Source organism: Saimiri boliviensis, chromosome 4, assembly GCF_048565385.1.
Source record: "Saimiri boliviensis isolate mSaiBol1 chromosome 4, mSaiBol1.pri, whole genome shotgun sequence".
NCBI lineage: Eukaryota > Metazoa > Chordata > Mammalia > Primates > Cebidae > Saimiri > Saimiri boliviensis.
The window spans coordinates 89,476,224-89,500,129 of NC_133452.1; the positions used below are offsets into that span (position 1 = coordinate 89,476,224).

The 23,906-nt window shown below is 52.5% G+C and overlaps 3 protein-coding genes across 4 annotated transcripts; 1 reads left to right on the forward strand and 2 right to left on the reverse strand.

Annotated features, from left to right (window-relative positions):
* The first annotated feature begins 274 nt into the window (after positions 1–274).
* HSP90AB1 (heat shock protein 90 alpha family class B member 1) lies at positions 275–7,191 on the forward strand. Its single transcript, XM_039467174.2, has 12 exons — positions 275–383; positions 1,814–1,960; positions 2,827–3,033; positions 3,136–3,295; positions 3,485–3,618; positions 3,740–4,048; positions 4,481–4,646; positions 4,858–5,048; positions 5,174–5,321; positions 5,439–5,707; positions 6,383–6,716; positions 6,815–7,191. Exons 2-12 carry the CDS (start codon positions 1,814–1,816, stop codon positions 6,922–6,924), a joined length of 2,175 nt encoding a protein of 724 aa, XP_039323108.1. The 5' UTR covers positions 275–383; the 3' UTR covers positions 6,925–7,191.
* Positions 7,192–7,424: 233 nt separating this feature from the next.
* Positions 7,425–10,864, reverse strand: SLC35B2 (solute carrier family 35 member B2). Of its 2 annotated transcripts, XM_003923064.4 has the most exons (4): positions 10,728–10,864; positions 10,014–10,207; positions 9,670–9,824; positions 7,425–8,971 (listed from the first exon to the last, which is right to left on the reverse strand). In XM_003923064.4, the coding sequence occupies exons 1-4, from the start codon at positions 10,736–10,738 to the stop codon at positions 8,033–8,035; spliced, it is 1,299 nt and encodes a 432-aa protein (XP_003923113.1). In that variant the 5' UTR covers positions 10,739–10,864; the 3' UTR covers positions 7,425–8,032. The 2 variants fall into 2 exon arrangements, with proteins under 2 accessions (XP_003923113.1, XP_010332255.1); XM_010333953.3 differs by lacking the exon at positions 9,670–9,824.
* Positions 10,865–11,509: 645 nt separating this feature from the next.
* On the reverse strand, positions 11,510–19,281 carry NFKBIE (NFKB inhibitor epsilon). The gene is given in 7 exon segments (XM_003923063.3): positions 11,510–12,632; positions 13,386–13,625; positions 13,812–13,900; positions 15,112–15,334; positions 16,057–16,159; positions 18,508–19,146; positions 19,148–19,281. Coding segments are annotated over 7 exon segments (1,494 nt in total). The 3' UTR covers positions 11,510–12,566.
* Positions 19,282–23,906: the final 4,625 nt, after the last annotated feature.

The following is a 23,906-nucleotide window of genomic DNA, read 5'->3' on the forward strand; positions in this document are numbered from 1 at the left end:
CTCGCCCGTAGAAACACTGCTTTGTCAAATGAGCACTCCTCATCCTCGCTCTTGATCGGGTCATGTCTTAGACGTGCAGATATGGGGGCTGTGGTCACAAGCAAATGTGTGAGTGGACCCGCTGCTAGCGTTTTTCCCCGCCCCCTCCCTTATTTCAGACCATGACGTCAAGGTGGGCTGGTGGCGGCAGGTGCGGGGTTGACAAGCATACTCCTTTAAGGCGGAGGGATCCGGGGGAGGGCCGCTGTGCTGTGCTTCGCCTTATATAGGGCGACCTGGGGCGTGAAATAGCTCTCTCGAGTCACTCCGGCGCTGCTCTTGTGCTGCGTGTGTGCTGGACGGCCAGTCCTCTTTGCTCTCTAATACCTGTGAGCCTTATCAAGGTAAAGCTGAGGTCTCCGCCAGGCTTCTTTCCTTTTACCCCCCTTTGGTGTTGCTGTTTTGTTTTTTTATCTGTTTTAGGGAGCCCAGTTGTCCGGGTGGGCTGTGGATAACGCCCTGGATTTTTACAGGGTGAGGGTGGTAGTAGGTGAGGGCGCTTGAGTTTTGCTCAGTTTTCCCTTGTGTGCTTGGGCAGTGGGCTTTTTTCTCGTCGCGCCGTGGCGAGGTGGGCTGAGGGGCTGGGGGAGTGGGCGGCGGGCAGCTGCACGTGGTGGCCGCGCGGCCCAGGACGCTGCCATTCTTGCTTCTCCACTTCCGGACGCGGCTACAGGGCGCCGGAGGGGGACCGCACGGTGGCGGGGGTGCTCGCACGGGGTGACTCAGCACGGTCTTGCGGGTCTGGCCTCACCCATTTCTCTTAACGGCCGCGTCAAAAGCCTTGGGTGCTTTGTTTCTGTGAGGGTTCACGGTGAGGGAGAAGCGCTTTCAGCCTCCAGCTCCCATGTTTCCTCCTTCCAGATCTTTCTTGCAGTCCCCGTGGAGGAGGGGTGGGGAGGGGGCAGGCTCTGGAAGATTCTTGAGCTCCCTCCTCCGCCCCTCCTCGAGAGCTGAGATTGTTCTGGAAGCTTCTGGATTCTGGCGCCCCGCCCCGGTGCCCGGATGCTGGGGCGAAGGGAGGGTGCACGGCGGCGCCCCCTCCTCGCGTGGCCCCTGCCGACGCATGTCCAGCAGTGACGGGGCTCGGCCCGGTGGCTACGGCCACTTTCTTTCTTGTGTTGGGTTTGGTCCTGTACTGTTAATTCTGTGCTGTAAAGGGGTCGTGGTTGAGCTTTTGGTTTTTCGATTTTTTTGTCTGGTTTTTGTCTGGATTTAATTGCTTCTCGGGCTGGTGGCCTACGAATCTCAGATGATTCCTCTTTGTCGTGTGGGGCTGGAGTGCTGCCCCTTAGGCTGATTTTAGGAAGACACCTCAGGGGGACCGGTTTAAAGTTAGTGCCATTTTTATCTTAAACTAGTCACTTTGACCTCCCCCAAATAAAGAACCGTAGCTAGTGATTTTCACATTTAAATTTGCTTAAGGATTGCCAGGCATCTCTAGATACCTGGATTGGACCAGGATTATGAGTTTCTGCCATACTTCCAGGTGACGCTGAGCATGCTGACCACCACTCTTTAAGTGGCTGGGTTCTGTGACATTTGGTTGAAGAACATTGTAGCTTATTTTCTTTTTCCTTCTGAATTGGCTTCCCACTTAGTGTGTAGCCTGTGATCTCTTAGAGAATGCTTTTTCCATCTCTTGGGAAGGGATAGTAGTCAGCTTAAACCACCAGTCAACTCACGTACTAATGTCCTAACAACTGAGATGACTTTGAGGATTTTTAAATATGGGGCCTTCATAGTCTTTTGTAATTAATTACTATTTTTATTTTAGATGCCTGAGGAAGTACACCATGGAGAGGAGGAGGTGGAGACTTTTGCCTTTCAGGCAGAAATTGCCCAACTCATGTCTCTCATCATCAATACCTTCTATTCCAACAAGGAGATTTTCCTTCGGGAGTTGATCTCTAATGCTTCTGATGTAAGTACTCTGGTTTTCACATTTGATATATTTATTTTAACATTCTGGAAGAAGGGAAAGGAGTAGTTTGGCCTTTGTTGGGGACTACTGTTGAAGGGGTAAACCTGCAACTATTCCAAAAAGATTTGTCTTACTCTGTGGCCATTTTGAAGTTGAGAGGGACTATGTCCAGGATAAGTGGGCTAATGTAACTATGGTTCTAAAGCCCCAAGATAAGGGGCAATCAGACTGAGGCTGAAATACACCAAGATTTTCTTTGAAGATAAGGGCTTTAATAAAACAAAAGTGAGCGCAGTGGCTCACACCTGTAATCCCACTACTTTGGGAGGTGGATCATGACCAGCCTGGAGTTCAAGACCAGCTTGGCCAACGTGGTGAAACCCTGTCTTTACTAAAAATACAACAACAAAAAATTAGCTGGGCATGGTGGCAAGCACCTGTAATCCCAGCTACTTGGGAGGCTGAGGCAGGAGAATCACTTGAACCTGAACCCAGGAGGCAGAGGTTGCAGTAAGCTGAGATCGCGCCACTGCACTCCAGCTTGGGCAACAAGAGCCAAACTGTCTCAAAAAAAAAAAAAATTGGTCGAGCTGTTGGCTCCACACCTGTAATGCCAAGGCAGGAGAATCACTTGAGCCTAGGAGTTTGAGGACAACATAACAAGACCTTGTTTCTGCAAAAAATTAAATATTAGTTGGGCATGGTGGCATGTGCCTGTAGTCCCAGCTATGTGGGAGGATGGCTTGAGCCTGGGAAGTCAAGGCTACAATGAGTTGTGATCCTTAACATTGCACTGTAGCTTGGGCAACAGAGCCAGAGCCTGTCTTAAAGAGCAAGCCAAAGCAAATTCCTATTTGTATTTTCAGGCGTTGGACAAGATTCGCTATGAGAGCCTGACAGACCCTTCCAAGTTGGACAGTGGTAAAGAGCTGAAAATTGACATCATTCCCAACCCTCAGGAACGTACCTTGACTTTGGTAGACACAGGCATTGGCATGACCAAAGCAGATCTTATAAATAATTTGGGAACCATTGCTAAGTCTGGTACTAAAGCATTCATGGAGGCTCTTCAGGTATGTGCAGTTTTGTAGGCACACACCATTCATATTTGTCAGTGTTCTTTGGTTTGTTGCTTTTTAAAAACTTGTGTTTGACTTTAAATAACTTGTTGGCAGGCTGGTGCAGACATCTCCATGATTGGGCAATTTGGTGTTGGCTTTTATTCTGCCTACCTGGTGGCAGAGAAAGTGGTTGTGATCACAAAGCACAACGATGATGAACAGTATGCCTGGGAGTCTTCTGCTGGAGGTTCCTTCACTGTGCGTGCTGACCATGGTAAGCTCTCCCATTACAAGTTAGCTGGGTTGGTGTTTTCTGGGCTTGTGAAGTGGCAGAAATTTTTAGCATCCTGTTTGTAAAGCAGTTCAAATTATAGCAGTTCCGCTAAGAGATATGTTTTTTTGACTTGAAGTCTTAACTGCTTATATTTTCACCCTGTTACATGCTTGTGATTAACTCTTCTAGGTGAGCCCATTGGCAGGGGTACCAAAGTGATCCTCCACCTTAAAGAAGATCAGACAGAGTACTTAGAAGAAAGGCGGGTCAAAGAAGTGGTGAAGAAGCACTCTCAGTTCATAGGCTATCCTATCACCCTTTATGTGAGTGTGGACTTTTAAACATTTTACATTTAATGTGCAGGGTGTTTCCTGTTCTGGAGTCATCATGGTCCCTGGCTTTTGCTTTCCCTGTTAGTGGCTAACTTCTGTTTTTGTTACTTAGTTGGAGAAGGAACGAGAGAAGGAAATTAGTGATGATGAAGCAGAGGAAGAGAAAGGTGAGAAAGAGGAGGATGATAAAGAAGATGAAGAAAAGCCCAAGATTGAAGATGTGGGTTCAGATGAGGAGGATGATAGTGGTAAGGATAAGAAGAAGAAAACTAAGAAGATCAAAGAGAAATACATTGATCAGGAAGAACTAAACAAGACCAAGCCCATTTGGACTAGAAACCCTGATGACATCACTCAAGAGGAGTATGGAGAATTCTATAAAAGCCTCACCAATGACTGGGAAGACCACTTGGCAGTCAAGGTGAGAAGCCCTTGCGCATTGGTTCAGCATACAAATATGGAGATGAGTGAGTAGGTGGCGTTTTGGCAGGTAATAGGCACATGGAACTTGTCCACCTGATAAATGTTGAGCGCCATGTGATTTCATTGATTATCCTATCACAGTGAGGAGCCATCATCCTTCCTAATGACCTCACTTTCTCTTCTGATGGTAATCTTGGTAATGTCTATGGCAGCATTACACATCTAGGGTTCTGATCAGAAGGGAGTTTTTTTCTGTACACTGCTAGTGCCCCTCTAGATCATTGAGGGCATTAAGGCTCGGTTTTCTGTTGTGTGTGCTTTGTTCTTTACGCTTGGGGAGGATCATTGTTCCACTTTTAGATAATTTGTTGGCGCTAAAAGGCATTGTTTGGAAATGTACTATTACTTGCTCATGTTTGGATTCTTTCAGCACTTTTCTGTAGAAGGTCAGTTGGAATTCAGGGCATTGCTATTCATTCCTCGTCGGGCTCCCTTTGACCTTTTTGAGAACAAGAAGAAAAAGAACAACATCAAACTCTACGTCCGTCGTGTATTCATCATGGACAGCTGTGATGAGTTGATACCAGAGTATCTCAGTGAGTATCTCCTTGGCATAATTTAGTTGGGTGAAGTCTTAGGACAAGGTTTTCAGCATTCTGCAACTAGAAAGTCTTTTTCCTAGCTGTAATAGTTCTCTGCAGTACATAGTGTGAAGGTTCAGGGGGCAATAGAGCCTTCTGTTTGAATCTGGGTACCAGGTCTGGTCTAGCTGTTTTTACTGAGCTTTCTTACCTTGGTTGATGGCAGACTTTATCCGTGGTGTGGTTGACTCTGAGGATTTGCCTCTGAACATCTCCCGAGAAATGCTCCAGCAGAGCAAAATCTTGAAAGTCATTCGCAAAAACATTGTTAAGAAGTGCCTTGAGCTCTTCTCTGAGCTGGCGGAAGACAAGGAGAATTACAAGAAATTCTATGAGGCATTCTCTAAAAATCTCAAGGTAAGGAGGTACATGGTTATTCCCTTTACCACTTTCTTAGTAATTACGATAAATTCTTCCATTCTTGTAGAAGGTAAGGTTATTGTAGTTAAGTTGGATTTTTTTTTCTCTTCTCACTCCTCTAGCTTGGAATTCACGAGGATTCCACTAACCGACGCCGCCTGTCTGAGCTGCTGCGCTATCACACCTCCCAGTCTGGAGATGAGATGACATCTCTGTCAGAGTATGTTTCTCGCATGAAGGAGACACAGAAGTCCATCTATTACATCACTGGTACGTTGGTTCTGATCGAAGCCTTTTTGGAGGAGGAGGAGGGAGCATATTCAGGGCTACCTGGGAACTGGCAGTATAAGGCACTTTGGTCACTGAGTCTATTTAATAACCCTACAGGTGAGAGCAAAGAGCAGGTGGCCAACTCAGCTTTTGTGGAGCGAGTGCGGAAGCGGGGCTTCGAGGTGGTATATATGACTGAGCCCATTGACGAATACTGCGTGCAGCAGCTAAAGGAGTTTGATGGGAAGAGCCTGGTCTCAGTTACCAAGGAGGGTCTGGAGCTACCAGAGGATGAGGAGGAGAAGAAGAAAATGGAAGAGAGCAAGGCAAAGTTTGAGAACCTCTGCAAGCTCATGAAAGAAATCTTAGATAAGAAGGTTGAGAAGGTAAGCCATTCTGGGACTAGGATGTATTTTGTAACGTATCTTTGAGGTGGGCTTTGTGGTTTGAGGCAGGCTATTTTAATAAATTTGGCAAAGATTAGGCATTCCTTCAGTTAACTTCTGAGAGTAGATAAAAATACTATTTTTTTTTTAACTGGATCTCACCTCACTGCAAACTCGGGCTTCTGGGATTATAGGCATGTGTGCCACCACACCTGGCTAATTTTTTGTAGAGACAGGCTTTTGTTTTGCCATGTTGGCCAGGCTGGTCTCAAACCCAAGTTATCTGCCCATCTCCTCCTCCCAGTACTGGGATTACAGGCAGGACAGTTCCCATTTTCTCTCTTCTTTTGAGACGGAGTCTCACTCTGTTGCCCAGGCTGGAGTGCAATGGTGTGATCTCAGCTCACTGCAACCTCCGCCTTTCGGGTTCAAGCGATTTTCCTGCCTCAGCATCCTGAGTACCTAGGATTACAGACACGTGCCACCATACCCAGCTAATTTTTTGTAGTTTTAGTAGAGACAGGGTTTCACCATGTTGGTCCGGCTGGTCTCGAACTCCCGACCTCGTGATCTGCCCGCCTTGGCCTCCCAAAGTGCTAGGATTACAGGCATGAGCCACAGCGCCCAGCTCCATTTTCTCTTTCAAAGTGAAAAGGCTTTTGTGATTGTCCACAGGTGACAATCTCCAATAGGCTTGTGTCTTCACCCTGCTGCATTGTGACCAGCACCTATGGCTGGACAGCCAATATGGAGCGGATCATGAAAGCCCAGGCACTTCGGGACAACTCCACCATGGGCTACATGATGGCCAAAAAGCACCTGGAGATAAACCCTGACCATCCTATCGTGGAGACGCTGCGGCAGAAGGCTGAGGCAGACAAGAATGACAAGGCGGTTAAGGACCTTGTGGTGCTGCTGTTTGAAACCGCCCTGCTCTCTTCTGGCTTTTCCCTTGAGGATCCCCAGACCCACTCCAACCGCATCTACCGCATGATCAAGTTAGGTCTAGGTGAGTAGCTTTGGTATTTGTGTGGCAAGGAGTTTGTGCAACTAGTATGGATTTGATTTACTATTTGGTCAAGTCTCACATGGCTTTTTTTTCTTCAGGTATCGATGAAGATGAAGTGGCAGCAGAGGAACCCAGTGCTGCAGTTCCTGATGAGATCCCTCCTCTTGAGGGTGATGAGGATGCATCTCGCATGGAAGAAGTAGATTAGGAGTTTATAGTTGGAAAACTGCCCTTGTATAGCGTCCCCATGACTCCCCCTGCAGCCTTGAGTGCCCCTGTCCCACCTGGCTCCCCCTACTGATGTCTGGTGTTTTTCTGTCCTGTCCTTCGGTTGAAGGCAGGAAACAAGGGTGTTAAGCCCCCATTCTTTCCCTACTCTGACAGCAGGTTTGGATGTTGTGTATTGTGGTTTTTTATTTTGTTTGTTCATTTTGTTCTGAAATTAAAGTATGCAAAATAAAGAATATGCCGTTTTTATACAGTTCTGCTCTCCCTTGTAAGGTGAATATGTTGTCTTTCCCTAGCTTCTCTATCCCTTCCCCCACCCCAGCTCTTACCTTCCTGTTTTCATGAGCACAGCAAGTTGAGTTGGTTTTGTAGTTAGGGCTCATTGGTATTCTGTGTCTTAAAACACACTGAAACTAAAGGCAGTTTGGGTAAACTACTATGTAATAAGGCCCTTTCAGTCAACCAAAACACAGGACCAAGTCCATTGCAGTAATTTAATTTAATAAAATAAAATTAGAGCAAAAAGTTACATTTCTAAAGTACCAAAACCTGCAACAGGCTCATGGAGCAGAACCTAGGGATCCAGGAGCTGAAGGGGTGGCGGTGCTGGGCAGAGCTCTGCATCCCCTTTCCTCAGCACAGCACCATCTTCACCCTCCTGGGAAAGCAGCACTGGAGCCTACACCACTTTGTGCTTTTCTCACCAGGGTAAGAAACTGATGTCTATTGATGGGGGCAGTGGGAGGAGTCTAGAAGGTGGCAGAGTCACAGCTAGGGCAAGACTTACCAGAACTTGGAGAACTGTGGAAGCTCCCTATGCCCTCTTGACCCCAAACTCCCCAAAACCCCTCACTGAGGACTGTCTACCCTGGAGCTCAGAATAAACTGCTTGCTGGAAGATGGGTGACTTAAGGCAAAAGGGAAAGCTGCCTCCTGGGCTCCCCACCCCCTGCTGCAGAGCTGGTCTGTGATACTGAGAAAACACCTGCGTTTTGCCCTTGAGCCAGCTCCTCAGAGGTTACAGTAGAAGAGGGAAATGGGGATGGTGACGGGGTCCTATTTTACTTCACCCCTCAGGCCCTCCACCCTCAAACCTTCTGCACAGGGGACTCAACAGGCACGGCCTTCTTTCCCCGTTGCTTTAGGCGGCCCCGTGCATAGACTCTGAGCAGGAGGGCAGCAAACACCACAGCAACCCCCAGCCCTCCCACCACAGTGACAGTGTGGCCATAGAGAAGGCAGGAAAGAAGGATGGCAAAGGCCTGGCGGAGGGTCATGATGATGGTGAAGACAGCAGCCCCAAACTGCCCAATGGTGTAAAAGATGAACAGCTGGCCACATGCGGAGCAGATGGAGAGTAGCAAGGCATGGGCAGCAAACTCACTGTGTCGCCCCATGAAGCGGGTCCCCTCCAGGAGGGCCCCCTGTTCTAGCAGTGAGCCTACTGTGAAGAGGCAGGAGAAGAAATTGACCCCAAACATCATCTGCACCGATGACATCTTATAGGCAAACAGAGCATCCTGCCAGTTTGAGGTGAAGCTGTCAAAAGCAATATAGCCTGCCAGTAAGACAAGGCCTGAAAGTGTGGTGGCTGGGGAGCTGCGGGGCTCTGGTCCGCTGGATAGCAGAAACATGCTGACCCCAATGGAGATGAGGGTGGCTGTCAGGTATTCCCAGTGTTCGTAGCTGCGGCGAGACACAAGCTTTCCCATCAGCATGACAGGGATCACTTTAGAAGCCTTGGCCAGCACCTGGGTGGGGAAGCTGACGAACTTGAGAGCTTCGTATTGGCACCAGCTGCTAAGCACATTGGACAGGCTGGCAAAGGAGTACCGGTACATGGGTGCCCCATGCCGGGGCTGCTTGCAGAGGACGCAGGAGAGGCCAGCCACAATCAGTGCTAGCACTCGGTTCATTAGCACCAGGAACTGTGAGTCCGTAAAGCGCTCACCCGGTGATGTGGCTGTGGCCCCATAACTGCGGGTCATCACTCTTTCCTGCAGCACACCCCAAGTCAGATAAGACACCTGGTGGGGGAAGGTAGAGGCAGAGGAGACAGACAGTAAGCAAGAGGATGAAAAGGTAGACAAAAAGAGACCTCTCCCTCTTCTTCAGGATGATGCCTAGTGATTCAAAGGAAAATACACACTTTCGGGTTCCTCTGCAGGAGTTTCTTCTCCCCTCCTAAGTCTGGATTCACTTTGTAGGGAATCAACTGTGTGCGAAAAACCAATTCAGGGAGGCAAGAACTCTCAGGGAGAACTGGATACCTGTAGTTCAACATGACATTCAAGGTGCAACCAGTACTCACTGCAAAAATGCCTTGGGTCCACATCTTAGCACCCTCTCACATGCACTACCGGGGGAAGGCTGAAGGGCTCTCCCGCAATTTTATCAGTGAGTTCACAGTACGTGCAACAGCAGTACAGAAGTGTAACGGCAAGGTAGAAACGACAAAAGAGGGCAAGAGGAGGTCTCTCTTGTGCACTAGACATCTTGAAATAACAGCATGAACTTTCAGTACCAGTGCTGGAGAGGGGGAAGGGAGGAAAGAAAAGAGCATTTCCCCCAAACACCTCCAAGACGGAGGTGCAGTGTGCCCCTGGGAGGAGGACACGAAACACACCAACCAGCAAAGCTCTGGGGCTGGTAAGATGGAAACCTTCACAGAATTCCTGCCCACCGGGATCCAACCCAGGAAGAGAGGCTGAGCCCACCTACCCACCTGGAGCCCTGTGGCACAGAAGAGCAGCTTCAGGGCCTGCCACATCGGGGTGGTCTCTGCCGCCTCTGTTCGGGGCGCCAAGGGAACCTCATCAGAGGCCTTGGGCTCATTGCCAAACACACAAGCTTTCACCAGGGGGAAGCAGAGGCCCCTACCTGAAGAAAGCACACAAAGTCAAGCCCCAGATCTCCGTAGCACTACTTCCCCAGAGCAGCCAGCCTGCTCTGTTGTCCCGCCTACAGGCCGGGCTCCCTCTCTCCCTCTCCAAGTCCTATCCCGTTTGGACTGCTGGCCAACATCCTCCGTCCCGACTTGGCTCACTTCCCCGCCCTTTCTACACACACCTGTCTCCAGGTAATTCTTCCGCCTGAAGTACTGCACCAGGAGGTAGCCAGGTACCATGAAGCTGGCATAGCCAGCAGCATTCACCAAAAATCGGAAGAACCAGAGCTGGGTCCATGACTCCGGAGGGGCTTCGGGAGTCTCCCCACCTGCCCCTAAGGAGGGGAACGCAGCAAGCACCACCACTGCACACCACCTGTAGGGAAAGCGGACGTAAGGATTAGGGTGCAGTTCCTCAACCCCTCCGCCCTCCAGAGGGGACTACACTGGAGTAGGGCCCGCAGTCGCTTCCCCGCCCCCTCCGCTGCAGCCCGGCCGGGACAAAGAGCCTCTCTCTCTGGGGGCGGGGGCCGGCGCTGGCCAGGCAGGGCTTCCTCCCTCCCCGGCGGCGGATCCGCCCCTCCGGCCACACAGGTCTCCTCTGTTCCCTCCAGCGTTAGCCCGCTGCTCAGGCCAGAGGCGGCGCCCCTTCCCCCACCCTCCCTTCCACATTCCCGGGGCGTCAGGGTCCCCAGCCCCTCCGCCCGACGACACTCCCGAAGCTCCCCAAGAAGCACAAAACCAAGCCGCACCCCCATCCCCACTAGCTCCGGGCAGCGCTATGCTGGCCTACAGCCGGGTAGCCAGGACCCCACCCGGCCCCCCGTGCTGAGGTGCGGCAGTCACGTGGACCGGGGGCTCGGTCACGTGAGCTCGCCGCTGCCCTAGCCCCCAACCTGGCGTCCATGGTCCAGGCCGCGTAGGGTGGAGGGGCACCGGGGAATGCGAGTCCCCGGGCCGCGCGCCCCCTGCGCTCCCTCCGCTCCCGCCGCCGCCTCCGGGAGCGGCCAGCGAGCCAGCGGCCAGCGGAAGTGCCGTGCTCTTCCCGCCTCCCTCTCGGCGGCCCCCTCCGCCCCTGCCGCGACCACGCAGCGCCCCGGGCCGCCGCCGGGCCACAGCGCCCCCGCGCGGCCCGGAGGCAGACGCGGCTCGGGTTCCGGGGAGCTGGGCTGCCCCTGGGCGCGGGGAACCCTAGCCCTGGAGAGGCGCCACCTTGGCGCGTCCCCTGTGCTTCGTCATCGCCCTTGGCCTTCGTAAGCGTCCCAGAGGTCATGGTGACCATTGCCATCTTGTGGACCGGACATTGAGACTCTGCATCCCAAACCCCTCCTCTGTGTTACAGCTGTCCCGTTTTCTGAAAGGATGAAGGTGTCTCCTTCCTTTTTTGGCTGGGCAGTAATCTTGTCCCCCAACTTCTCATGACCTCTACATGGCCTTGCCCGCGTTCCCCGCCTACTCACCCACCCGCTGTGGCGTCCCACTGGCCTGCTCTCAGTTCTTCTAATTTACCCAAGGCTTTCCCCCAAATGCTCTGCCCTCATCCCTTTACTCATCCTTACATCCCAGTTGAGATGATACTCCTCAGGCGGGGGTTCCCGGGCCACCCAAAGCATGGCCTTCTCCCGACTCCATCCTTTTCCTTCCCACTATTCTTTCCCTTCACAGCACCTACTACAACTTGTAAGGACATCTTTATTTGGATGTTTACGCTTTGAACAGCTCTCTCTCTCCCTGGCTGAGAAGCTCCAAGTGGCCAGCGACTGTGCTGGTTTATTCCCCCACGCTCGTCACGCCAGCACAGGACCAACCTAGCTGGGCCCTGGAAGGTGAGGAATGGGAGGAAAAATGTGAAGTCACAGCTCCCTGGTGCCCAGCCACCCTGGGGCTACCCTTGTCCCCAGGCTCCGCCAGATGGCAGTGTCCAGGGCAGTGGGGAGGGCTCCAGGGCCCGTGTCTTCTCATTCTTCCTCCTCTCCCTCCATCCCTCATCATTTCCACAGCAAGGACAAGGGTCTATGCTGGACACAGAGAAAGGCCTGGGGACTACTGGCCTCTGACCCCACCCAGCAAGGCCCTACCGTGCTCAGGGGACAATTTCCTTCTCTCTGCCTCCACCACAAAGTCATAGGGCAGGCCTGTCTAAAAAGCCCCAATGCACACAGACATGCACGCACACAAAACACCTCTAGAAGGGAAAAACTTTTTTAACATCTCTGCCATTTTAGTGTCATGTTACTGAAACTTCCCTTCCCCAGTCACTCAGTTCAGAGCCTTCTCTGTGAAGTCTTTAAACAAGTGTTTCAGGGTCCTCAACAGCAGTAAGATAGGAGCCCCCTCAGAGTTCAGCTTGCTCCTATTTCCGTCTCTTCTCACTCAGGAGAGTCCATCATGTTTCCTACTGATTGACAGTTTCAGGCTGACCCAACATGGGTAGAAACAAGAGCACCTGCCATTTTCAAGAGAGGCAAACAGGCTTCACCCAGGATACCTGGGGCTTTGGGGGTCTTCCAAGAATCCCTGTCCATCTGGAAAGCTCCTCCTTCCAGACTGGCTCTCTCTCCCTTGCAGTCCTTCCTTCTCAGCTCAGGACTGTACTGGCTGGCCCCAGGCTCTGGCCATAGCAGTCCCTAGGGCACCAGCAGAGCACACGGCCTGGGCCCAAACTGCAGCAATGATGACTCCAGCTTCCAGATAGAAAGAGGTTGAGCCCCGAGGATCCCAGACCCTGCCTGGCTTCAGTCGGTACACAGCAGCAGTTTCCCTGAGATCTTCAGGTCATCAAAAGGCAAAAGGACAAGGGACTGAGAAGGAGAATGGAGAGAAGCAAGATCAGAGGACATGAGAAAAGGTGACTTGGGAAAGGGGACCCAGGGAAACCTGTTGGGCCACTCCCTCCCCACCAAATGACAGTTGAAGACCATCAGGGAACAGATCTTCATACGAATCCTCAAAGTAGTGGCCTCTCTGGGTTTGGCAGAGCCCTGAGGACATAGGTGAGCCTTCCTTTTCTAAGATAATGCCAGAATATCCGAGTTAGGAGGAACCTTAGAGATGATCCTGCCCATGGACCTGGGTTTTTTGTTGTTGTGGGGGTGGGGGAGGCTGGGTACTCGCAGAAAATTTTGGGTTTCTTTTTTACACTGAACATTTAAACATAGGAAAGACTATACAGAAAATCTGGATTTCACCTCTCAAAAAATTCCAAGACCAGGAAAAACTGGGCTTACACTCCTGCTCTGTAAGCCTTTGCTGAAGCTGAGTACAGAGACCCTCAGGGATGGTTCTCTGAGTTCCTATAGGCCTCACCACACCATGGTCTCACACCTGGCCAGCTTCACTGATTCACGTTAACTGCAGAGTCCCTGTAGGAGTCCAAATTTGGCTCCCTGATCCTGACCAACTAAGGAAACAGGCTCAAGTTCCCACAGTTCGTCAGCGGCAGAGTCCTGGTTATGCCCCATGACTCCTAGCTCTGTGGCCCTTTCAGCTAATGACAACACCTCTCTCTGCCATGGGTGTGTGAGGCCCTGGAGAGCAAAGCATATGCCTCTTACTTCCTCAGTCAGGTCCTGGGGTGTCTCATCCTCCACGTTCCGCAGCAGGGAGTCAGCACCCGCCTTGCACAGAGTGGATGAGATGCCCATGAGGCCCCGGCCAGCTGCCAGGTGCAGGGGTGTGCACCCATTCAGCATGCGGGCATCTACCTGGGCACCAGCCTGGAGCAGGAACTGTACCAGGCCCCGCTCTTGGGTTTCCACAGCCAGGTGCAGCGCTGTCTTCCCACTGGTGCCCTCCTGGGAAGGAATAAGGATATCAGCCAAGGCCCTCTGAGGCAGTGTGCTGGGCCCGGGCTCTGGATAAGGAGGTAAATGCTACCACTTCTGACCACTGGGCAGGGGACCTGGGGCTGGGTCAGGTGGGGCATAGGGTCAGGTGGGGGGCAGGCCCTGTGCCAGGCAGTGTGCTGACGGCTGCCTCACCTGCACATCAATGTCAGCTCCATTTTGAAGCAGCAGTTCCATGAGTGGTTGGTTCTTCTGCAGGGTGGCGATGTGGAGACAAGCCAGACCTGGGATGGGGTGAGGGTGAGGGCTGCTGATCTGCACCCACCAACTCCCTCTCTTCCGGGACCTCCCAGCCATTCAGCCCCAAGGGACTCACTGCCCACTCAATGTCTCTAATCACAAGACTGTTAAAATGCAAACCCCAAAACCCCCTCAAAACTTTAAGGGGAAAGGAACTCAAAGTTTCCACCTTTTCAGAGTCATGTTATTGAAACTTTCATGCTTCAGGAGTCAGGTTGCTGAGTGACATGCCAAAAAAACACCCTCCTCCTATACACACCACACACACACACACACACACACACACACACATACACACACACACACATAAACACACACACACATACACACACATACACACACATACACACACATATACACATACACACACACACATACACACACATACACACACACATACACACACATACACACACACATACACACACACACATACACACACACACACACACACACACACACACACACACACACAATACCTGCCTTCAAGCCCAGTCTGAAAGCCACCTTTTCTGAAAAGCCATCTAAGATCCTCATGCCCCCAGCCCTTTCTTAGGGGCCACTGCCTTCTGTGTGTTCCCCTGACCTTTTTGCTGTCTCCTTTCTGGTCTGGACACCTGGGCACTTCCTGATCCTTGCTTAGTAATAGAGATTTTGATTCAAATTTACATTCTTCACCTTCCTCAAGTCCCTATTCAGATGTCCCTGGCTCCATGAGGCCTTCCCTGACCACCCTATTTAACAATCACATCAACTCTCCTTCCCGTCACTGCTCTACTTTGCACTACAGCACTTACTTCCTTTTAACTTATTACATAGTTCACTTCTTGTATTTATTGCTCGTCTCAATCTTTCTCTGTTTTGCACACAGATGCAAACATAGTTCCTAGGATAATGTCTGGCACACAAAAAACCCTCGGTACATTTCTGTTGAATGAATGAATCGGGTCATCTGATCTCTGTTAAACTAAGTATCTTAAAAGCAATATTTGGTTTTCTGCTCAGCACACAGTAGGCACTGGGTAAATTCTAACTCAAATCATCCATTCATTCATATAGCAAAGATGTGCTGAATCTCTTATGTGCTTACATTGGGAGGGGCACCAATGGACAAGCTGGGACCCTCCCTTCCCCAAGAGTGGGATCTCTATCTCCTATGCCCTCGTCCTCCCACAGGCCCTAAGACTGTCCACACCTTGCCAGTTTTGCAGCTGGAGGTCCAGAGAGTGAGATGGTCCTCTGCCTGGCTCTGGCCGCCCCTCCAGCAGGCAGCGGGCACAGGCCAGGTGCTGGCGCTGGCAGGCCACATGCAGGGCTGTGTCACCATGCCGGTCCTGTAGTGCCCGGCTGGCCCCCTTCAGCACCAGTGCCCGAACTGCACCCGGTTGGTCCAGATGTACAGCCAGATGGAGTGCTGTCTGGAGGCACAAATAGAGGGTCATGGGGCCACTGCAGCATGCTCCCACCTCTGGGAACAAGCTTGGGCTCCAGAAGCACCAGCTGCCAGCATCTTCTTTGAAAGCCGCTTATAAAGGTCATAGCCTGGGCTTCCAAGGAAATACTACCAAGCTCTTCTCCTGTCAACCCCGAGTCCCACCAATCTCTTGGGACCCCAATTCTGGAAGCAAGGTGAAGAAAGTAGCTCTCAGCTTTTCTTGTAAGTCACCGTAGGCCCTGGAGAAAGGACATGTAGGGACAGAGTCTAGCCTCTCATCCTGTGGGGAGACTTCTGTTACCCCTAGGCGTTAGGCTGCAGGGGTTATGTTGGAGGAAAGTCAGAGGCACCAGGCAGTCTTTCCCTGGCAAACCTCTCTGCTAAGGCTCCATTCAGACGTCACCTCCTCTGTAAGCCTTCCCTGGCTGCTGCACACAGACGCTAGACCCCATAGCAGCTGGTATGTGTCTCTATCACAACTCTTGTCACCAGGCTGTGTATTTAGCTGTTGACATGAGTCCCTCAGCCCAGGCTGCAAGCACCTTAGGGAGAGGCCATGTCTTACTTGTGTTTGTCTCTTCAGCTTCTAGCTCAGTGTCTGGCATATGGTTTCCTGAGTGAGCAGCCTATGGACTAGTGTGGCTGCTGGGGATGGCTGTCAGGGCACAAACAGGTATCTGGGCACAACCCATTCTCGTCACCAACCTGGTAAAGGTTGTTTTGAATGTCCAGGACCTCCTGAGGCAGCAAAGCCAGGCAACAGAGCAGCACCGCTGGGGCCTCGTGAATCACTGCCAGGTGAACCAGCCTAGGGGAGCAGAGGCAGGGCTTAGAGTTAGGGCCCAGGCCACAGGGAAGGGTTGGGGTCTTGGGATTAGAAGGAACACATCAACTTTTAACTAGCTACCCATAGGGTAGGTCCAGGAAGTGAGAATGTGGGCCAGGAAGTGAGGGTTGGTGTGGGAAGCCAGGATCCTAGGGGTTGGAGCTCCAAGTTCCCACTGATGGCCTTCAGGAGGGCCTCGGCTGGGTGGGCATGTGGGCAGGGTGCTGACAGAACAAGGGCCTTCCTGTCTGGCCTGCCCACACCCACTCCTCTCTGCCCTCAGGGCTCTGCTGGGCCAGCTGCTGCTCACAGCCAAATTGAAAGCTGCCGAAGTAGTCCAGAGGGGGTTTCCAGGGCTGAGCACCTCAGCACAGAGGAAAGAAGGAGGCAGATGCAGGGTCACCCCGTACCCCCAAGCAACTCAATGCTATACATTCCAAAGGAGAGACACAGACACTCTTGGAAGAGGAGCAACGAGACAGAGCAGCATCCTGTCCTGCTGCCCTTCCCGGGGAGGCAAGAGCGCTTCTCAGATAGCACAGCCCAGGTCAGGCCTAACGGGGGCCCTCCATTCCTGTGTGCACCTCCAAGAGGAAGTCTTTGCAGTGCAGAAAATGTGTTTGTTGAGGGGACCAAGAACCTTAATCTAGGGGTAATGGGGTCAGTTGGGAGGGGAAGTTCCAGTCTTGGGGTTTCCCCACGTCAGGTGGGGAAAATGAAAGCCAGTGCTGAAGGGTCTAGGTCGGGACAGCTGCCTTGGGGCATTCGTGAGGACAGGAGCTTGGCTAAAAGGCCCATCTGGGCTGGGAGGGGGCTGCTTGGGCAGGAGGGTGGCAAGCCTTCGAGGCAGGCAGCAGGAGAGGCCCAGGAGAGTGACGGAGGGAGGGAGGAACCGCTCTGGAAATCCCCTCGGTCAGGGCCTGCTCTCTGGGTCACATTCTTGCAGCCACCTCCCTCTCTCCCCCAGTATCCCCTCCTCCCACTTCCTCTTCCCACTTCCATACCTTCTACAGCCCAGATACCTCCAATGGAGAAAAATGCCCCCTTCTCTCTGGGGACTGGCTGCGGAGCCTGGACGCTTCTCCCCTCCACACACACACCCAGTCTGGATAAAATACCTGCTTCTAACTAGAGATGGAAAAGGCTGGGGCTGAGAGACTAACTAAAGACAGCAGTGTCAAAAGTCCCCTCTCCTTGGATCAAACGTCATCAGAGGTATCTTGCATGCAGCCCCCAAAACCCTGGGGTTCTGGGCCTGAGGGCTGGTGATCCAGGCAGAGTACGAAAAGGACTGGGTCACTCCTCTCCCAGCCACTGGGTCCACCAGCTATCTTTATCAATGGTCACCCAGGATTAGGCCCCTGCACCTCCAAAAAGCAGGTTAGAACAGCCACCTCCTGCCTTCCCTTGTCCTATGTATTTGAGCACCCTTGATCAAGAATTCCAGCCCCCCCCCCCCACCAACTCTATTTATTCATCCCCAGATCCCAGCCTTCCCCTCCTCTGTCAATGTTTTCTTCTTGTGGGGGAGGGGGGGTGCTAAATCCTCAACTGGCCAACCCACCCCACACAGCTGCCTTTTACTTCAACTCTCCTCCGGCCCACTCCCACCAAACTCCACCTGGGTCTGGAGGAGGAAGGGTTAAATGAGGGAGTAAGGCACGACAGTTAGTGGGATCGGGGGGCCCTGGAGGTAGAGGATGTCAGGGATGCTGACTCTAGCCCTCACTTCCCCTTTCTTAGCAGAGGAGGAAGTAAGCTGGGGCAGCCAGCCTCCTGTCTGTCTGCTGGGGCAAGAGTGCCCCAGTCTGGCTCACCCCTCCTCCTGAGGACCAGCCCCAACCCTACACCCTGGTGGCACCCCCCCATGCCTAGCTTCCTGGCCCCCGACTGGCACCCTGTAACTGGCACCTGTTGGTCCTTGAGACAGAGCACTCTGAGGTTAGGAACTGGGAATCCCAGCTATTGTATTGAGCAAATAAGGATGTCCCCTTCCCCTGCAAGAAGAAACAAAAAAACTGGACTTGGTCAGGGGACTTTTCTCTTCCTAGGAGTGGATTACTGGTAGATTTCCAAGATGCTGGCTGTGGTCCCTGGGTAAGGGTCCTGCCAGCTCTGCCCACCCCGAAATGGGAGGACAGAGATGATGCCGGGTTTTCTGGTCTGGGCCTGCCTGGACCTCAAAAGTGGGCTGAGAGTTAAGTCTGGAGTTTGGAAGAGCGAATGGGGACTTGAAAGATCCTAAGCGGGGAGTGGGGGTGCCCGGCCTGTTGCGGCTCCTGGGCAGGCCCAGAGTTAGCATCCCGCTTCAGCCTAGCCCCCATACTCACGTGTCTCCGTCCTCGGAGATGTAAGTGAGCGCTTCCAGCTGCTGAGGGCTCAGCGCCCCCGCGTGGGGGAGTGGCGAGCGTGGGGCCGGGTCCTCAGCCTCGGGGCCCCCCAGCAAGGACAGGGTCTCGGTGAGCGAGGAGGAGCCATAGGTGGAGTCAGCCCGCTCCCCATCCGCGTCTTCCCTCTCCTGAGGTTCCTTGGCGGGCCCCGGAGGATGGGTGCAGGGCTGAGGGCCGCCGTCCGAGGGCCCGGAGGCTGCAGCCGAGGTGGGCTCGGGTAGGGAGCGCAGAGAGCGCAGGGACTCAATGCCAGAGTCGTACTGGCCCTCGTCCGCCTCGTCCGGCTCCTTCCGAGCCTCCGACATGCCCGCGGCGCCGGCCCGCAGGGGCCCAGTCCGAGCAGGATCCGGCTCCGGGCTCCGCCGCGCCGCCTTTCCGGGTTGCCGGTCCGCTTAGCAGAGCCGGCGCCCGGCCCGCGGCGGCCTCCTTCCCGGGCTGTGGGGCTCCGAGCGGCCGGCGCGCAGCGAGGACAAGGTTCGGAGCGCTGGCCGGGTCCACCCAACGGTTACTCTGGGCAGGCGGGCCGCCCAAGCAGGTTCTCCTCCTCGCCCCGCCCCTCCGGACCCGAGAGGTCTCAGATGGCCCCGCCCCGCCCCGCCCCCAGCCGGCGCTTCCGGAGAGAGACCCCGCCCCTCCGGAATCCCCCTTCCCCGCCTCTACGTAGGCTTGGAGTCTGTGGTTCCCGGGCCCTGACTCACTCCTTCGTTGATTCATTCACTCATTCATTCATTCATTCACTCTTTCCCCCTTCCTCTTTCACTCCATTCATTAGTTCCACGCATTTACTCTTTCCTTCTTTCACTTCTATTTCTTCATTCGTTTTATTTTGATTTTTTTTTTTTTTTTTTTTTTTGGAGACGGAGTTTCGCTCTCGTTACCCAGGCTGGAGTGCAATGGCGCGATCTCGGCTCACCGCAACCTCCGCCTCCTGGGTTCAGGCAATTCTCCTGCCTCAGCCTCCTGAGTAGCTGGGATTACAGGCACACGCCACCATGCCCAGCTGATTTTTTGTATTTTTAGTAGAGACGGGGTTTCACCATGTCGACCAGGATGGTCTCGAACTCTCGACCTCGTGATCCACCCGCCTCGGCCTCCCAAAGTGCTGGGATTACAGGCTTGAGCCACCGCGCCCGGCTATTTTGATTTTTTTGAGACAAAGTCTCGCTCTGTTGCCCAGGCTGGAGTGCAGTGGTGCAATCTCGGCCCACTGCAACCTCCGCCTCCCGGGTTCGAGCGATTCTCCTGCCTCAGCCTCCTAGTAGCTGGGACTACAAGAAAAGATGAGAGGCCTCACCATGTTGCCCGGGCTGGTCTCAAACTCCTGGGTTCAAGCGATCTGCCTGCCTCGGCCTCCTAAAGTGCTGGGATTACAGGCTGTGAGCCACCAGGCCCAGACCATTAATTCGTTTTAAAGAAATATCTATTAATTGTCTGTATAAGCTGGCGTCTTTGGGGGTGGGCATGTGCACGGTGGGATGGGGAAGCAGTGCTTCCTATCCCCTGCCCATTTATCTCAATTTCTCTGGCTTTCTCATCTTTCCCTATCAGTGCCCAGGAGTATCGGTCAGGAAAGGGGACTCCCATCATCTTTAAAGGGCTGGTTCTCCTGGGTCCTGGAAGACAGTCTCCTGTGTCAGCTTTCCACATCACATGGAATCGGGCATGAAAATGTTTTTTTGGAAAGAGCGTCTTCTCAGGCAGACTGTTGTCTAAAAAGCAAAGCGGTTATGGGGTTTCTTCTTCCTCAAAGGGTGAAACCCTGGTCTTGGGTAGTTACAGTTTTTGGTCACCCCCAGCCGTCAAGGAAGTGGGGCCATGTTGGGGAGGCCCCGACATGCTGGGTTGCACTCTGCTCAGGTCCCCACCACTGCCCCAGTCTTAGTCCCAAAACATCTTTCCTCTTTCCCTGTCCCTGGGCCTAGGGAGGCCATAGGATAACCCCACCACAAGTTAGCCCTAAAACAGTGTCCCCTGATTTAGTCCCTCGTTCCTCCCCACTACTCCAAGTGCTACCAGCCTAGTGCCAGCAATGTTCTTAGAGGGTTATCCCCAAGGGAAGAGTTAGCTTTTCCATCTCCAGCATTGGGGAAAGGAAAGTGGATGAGGCTAGAAAGCAACGTTCTTCATGGGGGAGGCCAGCTTTCCCACTGCTCTCCCCCTGCAACCTTGTTTTATTCATCCGTCATTCATCCATTTGACAAACGTGTGAAACATCTCCTATAATGTCTGACATTGTTCTTTCTACTTGAAGCAAAACTGACTATCATAGTAACAGTAATAACCAATAAACCCCACCCCCACCCCCACCTACCGCCAACAACAACAAAAATCCCATGTTCCTAAAAAAGGTCTTTTGCAATTACAGCTCAGAGTGGTTGGGATAAGACAGGAGTGAGAACAGGGTGTTGTGGGGGCACACAGTGGGGCCGACTACTCAGTGGGGTGAGGGGCAAGGAAGGTTCCATTTGAACTGAGAGTGGGAAGGGAAGAGAGGTAGGGAGAAGAGAAGGACTTAGTCTCGGTGGGGAGGTGATTGGAGACAGAAGAGTTGGATGAGGGCTGAGGGGAGAAGACGGCCCACTGTTCTTCAACCCCATGGAGGACCAGAGTGGGAAGGATGTGATGAGCATGGAGACCATTGAGGAGCAGGAGAGGAAAGCCCAGGGAAATTAAGGATCTCCTTCCCTTGGGTCAGCATGATTTCAGATGCTCTCAACTTCCTCCCGTGACATGCTCCTCTCCAGTCCTCAAAGACTGCAGCAAAAGTGTAGTAATAAAACTCCAGACCTAGACCAATTGGGTTCAAAATCTGGCCAGGTGCAGTGGCTCACACCTGTAATCTCAGCACTTTGGGAGGCTGAGGTGGGTGAGGGCAGGAGTTCAAGACCGGCCTGGCCGACATGGTGAAATCCTGTCTCTAATAAAAATACAAAAATTAGCCAGGGCTGGTGGCACATGCCTGCAGTCTCAGCTACTTGGGAGGCTGAGGCAGGAGGATCATTTGAACCTGGGAGATGGAGGTTGCCATGAGTGAGCTGCGATTGCGCCACTGCACTCCAACCTGGACAACAGAGTGAGATTCAGTCTAAAAACAAAAACAAAAACCCACACAAAATCTGACACTATCACTCCCATTTTAATGTTTGGAAACTGAGGCCCCAAGAGGTGGGTTAACTTGCTCAAGGTAAAATAGAAAGTGCAAAGATAGCTTCTGACCTAATCCAAAATTTTATATATATTTTTAGTGAAACCTTCTTTTCTTTATCAAGGTGTAAACCACATAGGGTGGGAGTGTCTGAGCCCTCTGCAAGGACGTAAGAACTCAGGAGTGTGCAAGGACCTTCTTTTTATTCATACAGAGGCTGAATTTAAGGAAAAACCCACTCAACCCAGCCAGGTGTTTGGCCCTGAGGCATGACAGGTGTGTGGCAGTCCCTTTTACGGCCACATGAGGTCAGCATTGAGTCACCCACTGGCCCCTGGACCAGAGCTTGCACTCTTGACAGGTATCCTTTCCATCACTCCAGGAATGGGGAGAGGGACCATGGCAGTGTTCTCTGAAAGGGTGACCTGGGGACTTGGACTTAGGCCGCAGCATGGTTAGGGACCTGACCTCGCCTCCTCAGCTCCAGTCTTCCCTGAGGCTGGGCCCCTCCAGTCTTCCTCTCTGTTGTTTTCTGATTCCCTTTGTGCCCCCACTCCCCACCTCCACCCACCCCAGCTAGGCTTATCTTCAGGAAACAGGCCTGGTTTCCATGGTGACCAGCCGGTCAGCTGGCTCCTTCCACCACCCCCTCCCTTCACCCCCTGTTTCCTGTAGCTTCCAGGGAAGGGTACTGTGTATGAATGGAGAAGGCAGGGGTAGCCTTTTGTCTCTTGGGAGCTCTAGGGTTGGCCAAAAAGAGCTAAACTGTCCCTCATCCAAAGCCTCTGAAGTGGAGACAGGAAGGTGGGTGTCAAGAGGAAGATTGTGGTGCCTAAATGGGGAGCATGAGGAATCCTCTGTGGATTTGGAAAGGCCAAGGTTAGGGGCTCCGCTCTCTGTGGGCAGTGAGGACTGAATTGGGTGGAAGGGGCTGAAACTGGAACGAGAGGGGCTGGAGTTAGCTGTGAGGCCAAATTCCCAAAAAGCATGGGTGGGAGATGCTGGAATGAGCCACCAAGTGAGATTCTGCCTCTACCAAGGGAGTGAACAAGACCCTTCCTTTCCCTTCTTCTGGGCAGGGAGAATGGACCCACCAACCTGGAGAGGGCCGCATAGGTAGCTCTAAGCAACAGGTGGACAGAGAGCCACCTTCACCTCTCCTGGAAAGGGAAGAGTAGTTAAATGAAGGCAAGGCCAGGAGTGGGACTAGAGAGGTGGAAGCAGTGGCTCTCCTGTCCCCAGTAAGGGCAAGGAACATCCTGGGCAGATCAGTGGCCTTGTACACTATCCCCCAAAAGCAGACATCAAGGCTTTGCCTCAAACTAACTTCCTACCCGCAAATATTCCCCATTGACTTTTGAATGGGAAAGATACTAATTCTAGGACTAGCTCTGTGAGTGCTAGCAGGTGACCTCGAGTAAGCCACTCACTCTCCCTCTGCCTTAGTTCCTTGTGAGTAAATGGGGAGAACAGTTACTGTAAGTCAAAGACCCCAATGACACATAGTAGGATTCCACAGTGACTGTGCATGCACAAGATTGATCATGCATTGCTTTTATTACATTCTTCCTAATGGTTGGTTTTCATGTTCTTTTCTCCCCATTAGACTTTGTGCTCCTTGAGGGCAGGAAACTGTTTCATTTCTGCACTGGGCACACAATAAGTACCCAACACCTATTTATTGAATGGAGACATCCAGGAATGAGTGAATGAATGGATGGACGGAGGGATGTTAGGGTCCTTCCTGCTGTGCCAGGGGATGCAGGGAAAAGCAGTGTGGGGTAGATGGCCTGAAGGGATCAGCTGCCTGCAGTAGCTCAGCCTGGTCTGTGGTCTGTGACTTTGCTTCCTACACCCATAGGTCAGAGCCTTAGAGATTCCAGTCAACTTCCTCATTGCACAGATGAAGAAATTAAGGCTCAGAGAGAGGAAGGAACTTGCCCAAGGTCACATAACTCCTTGATGGCAGAGACAGGATTGAGAATTAGAATACAGTTTCCTGAGTTCTTCAGCCTAGGGCACTGCACACACTTCACTGCCTCTTTGAAGCTGTTCTTTTAGGGAAGGAAGATGGTTCAGTGAAGGCTGGTTCCAATGTCCTATCCTCTGCCCTCTGTTAGTCCTTTCTCACATCTAGCTTCAATCTCTTCCCTTTCACCCTATTCCATCCCCCTCCAAGCTAGCTTCTGCCTTA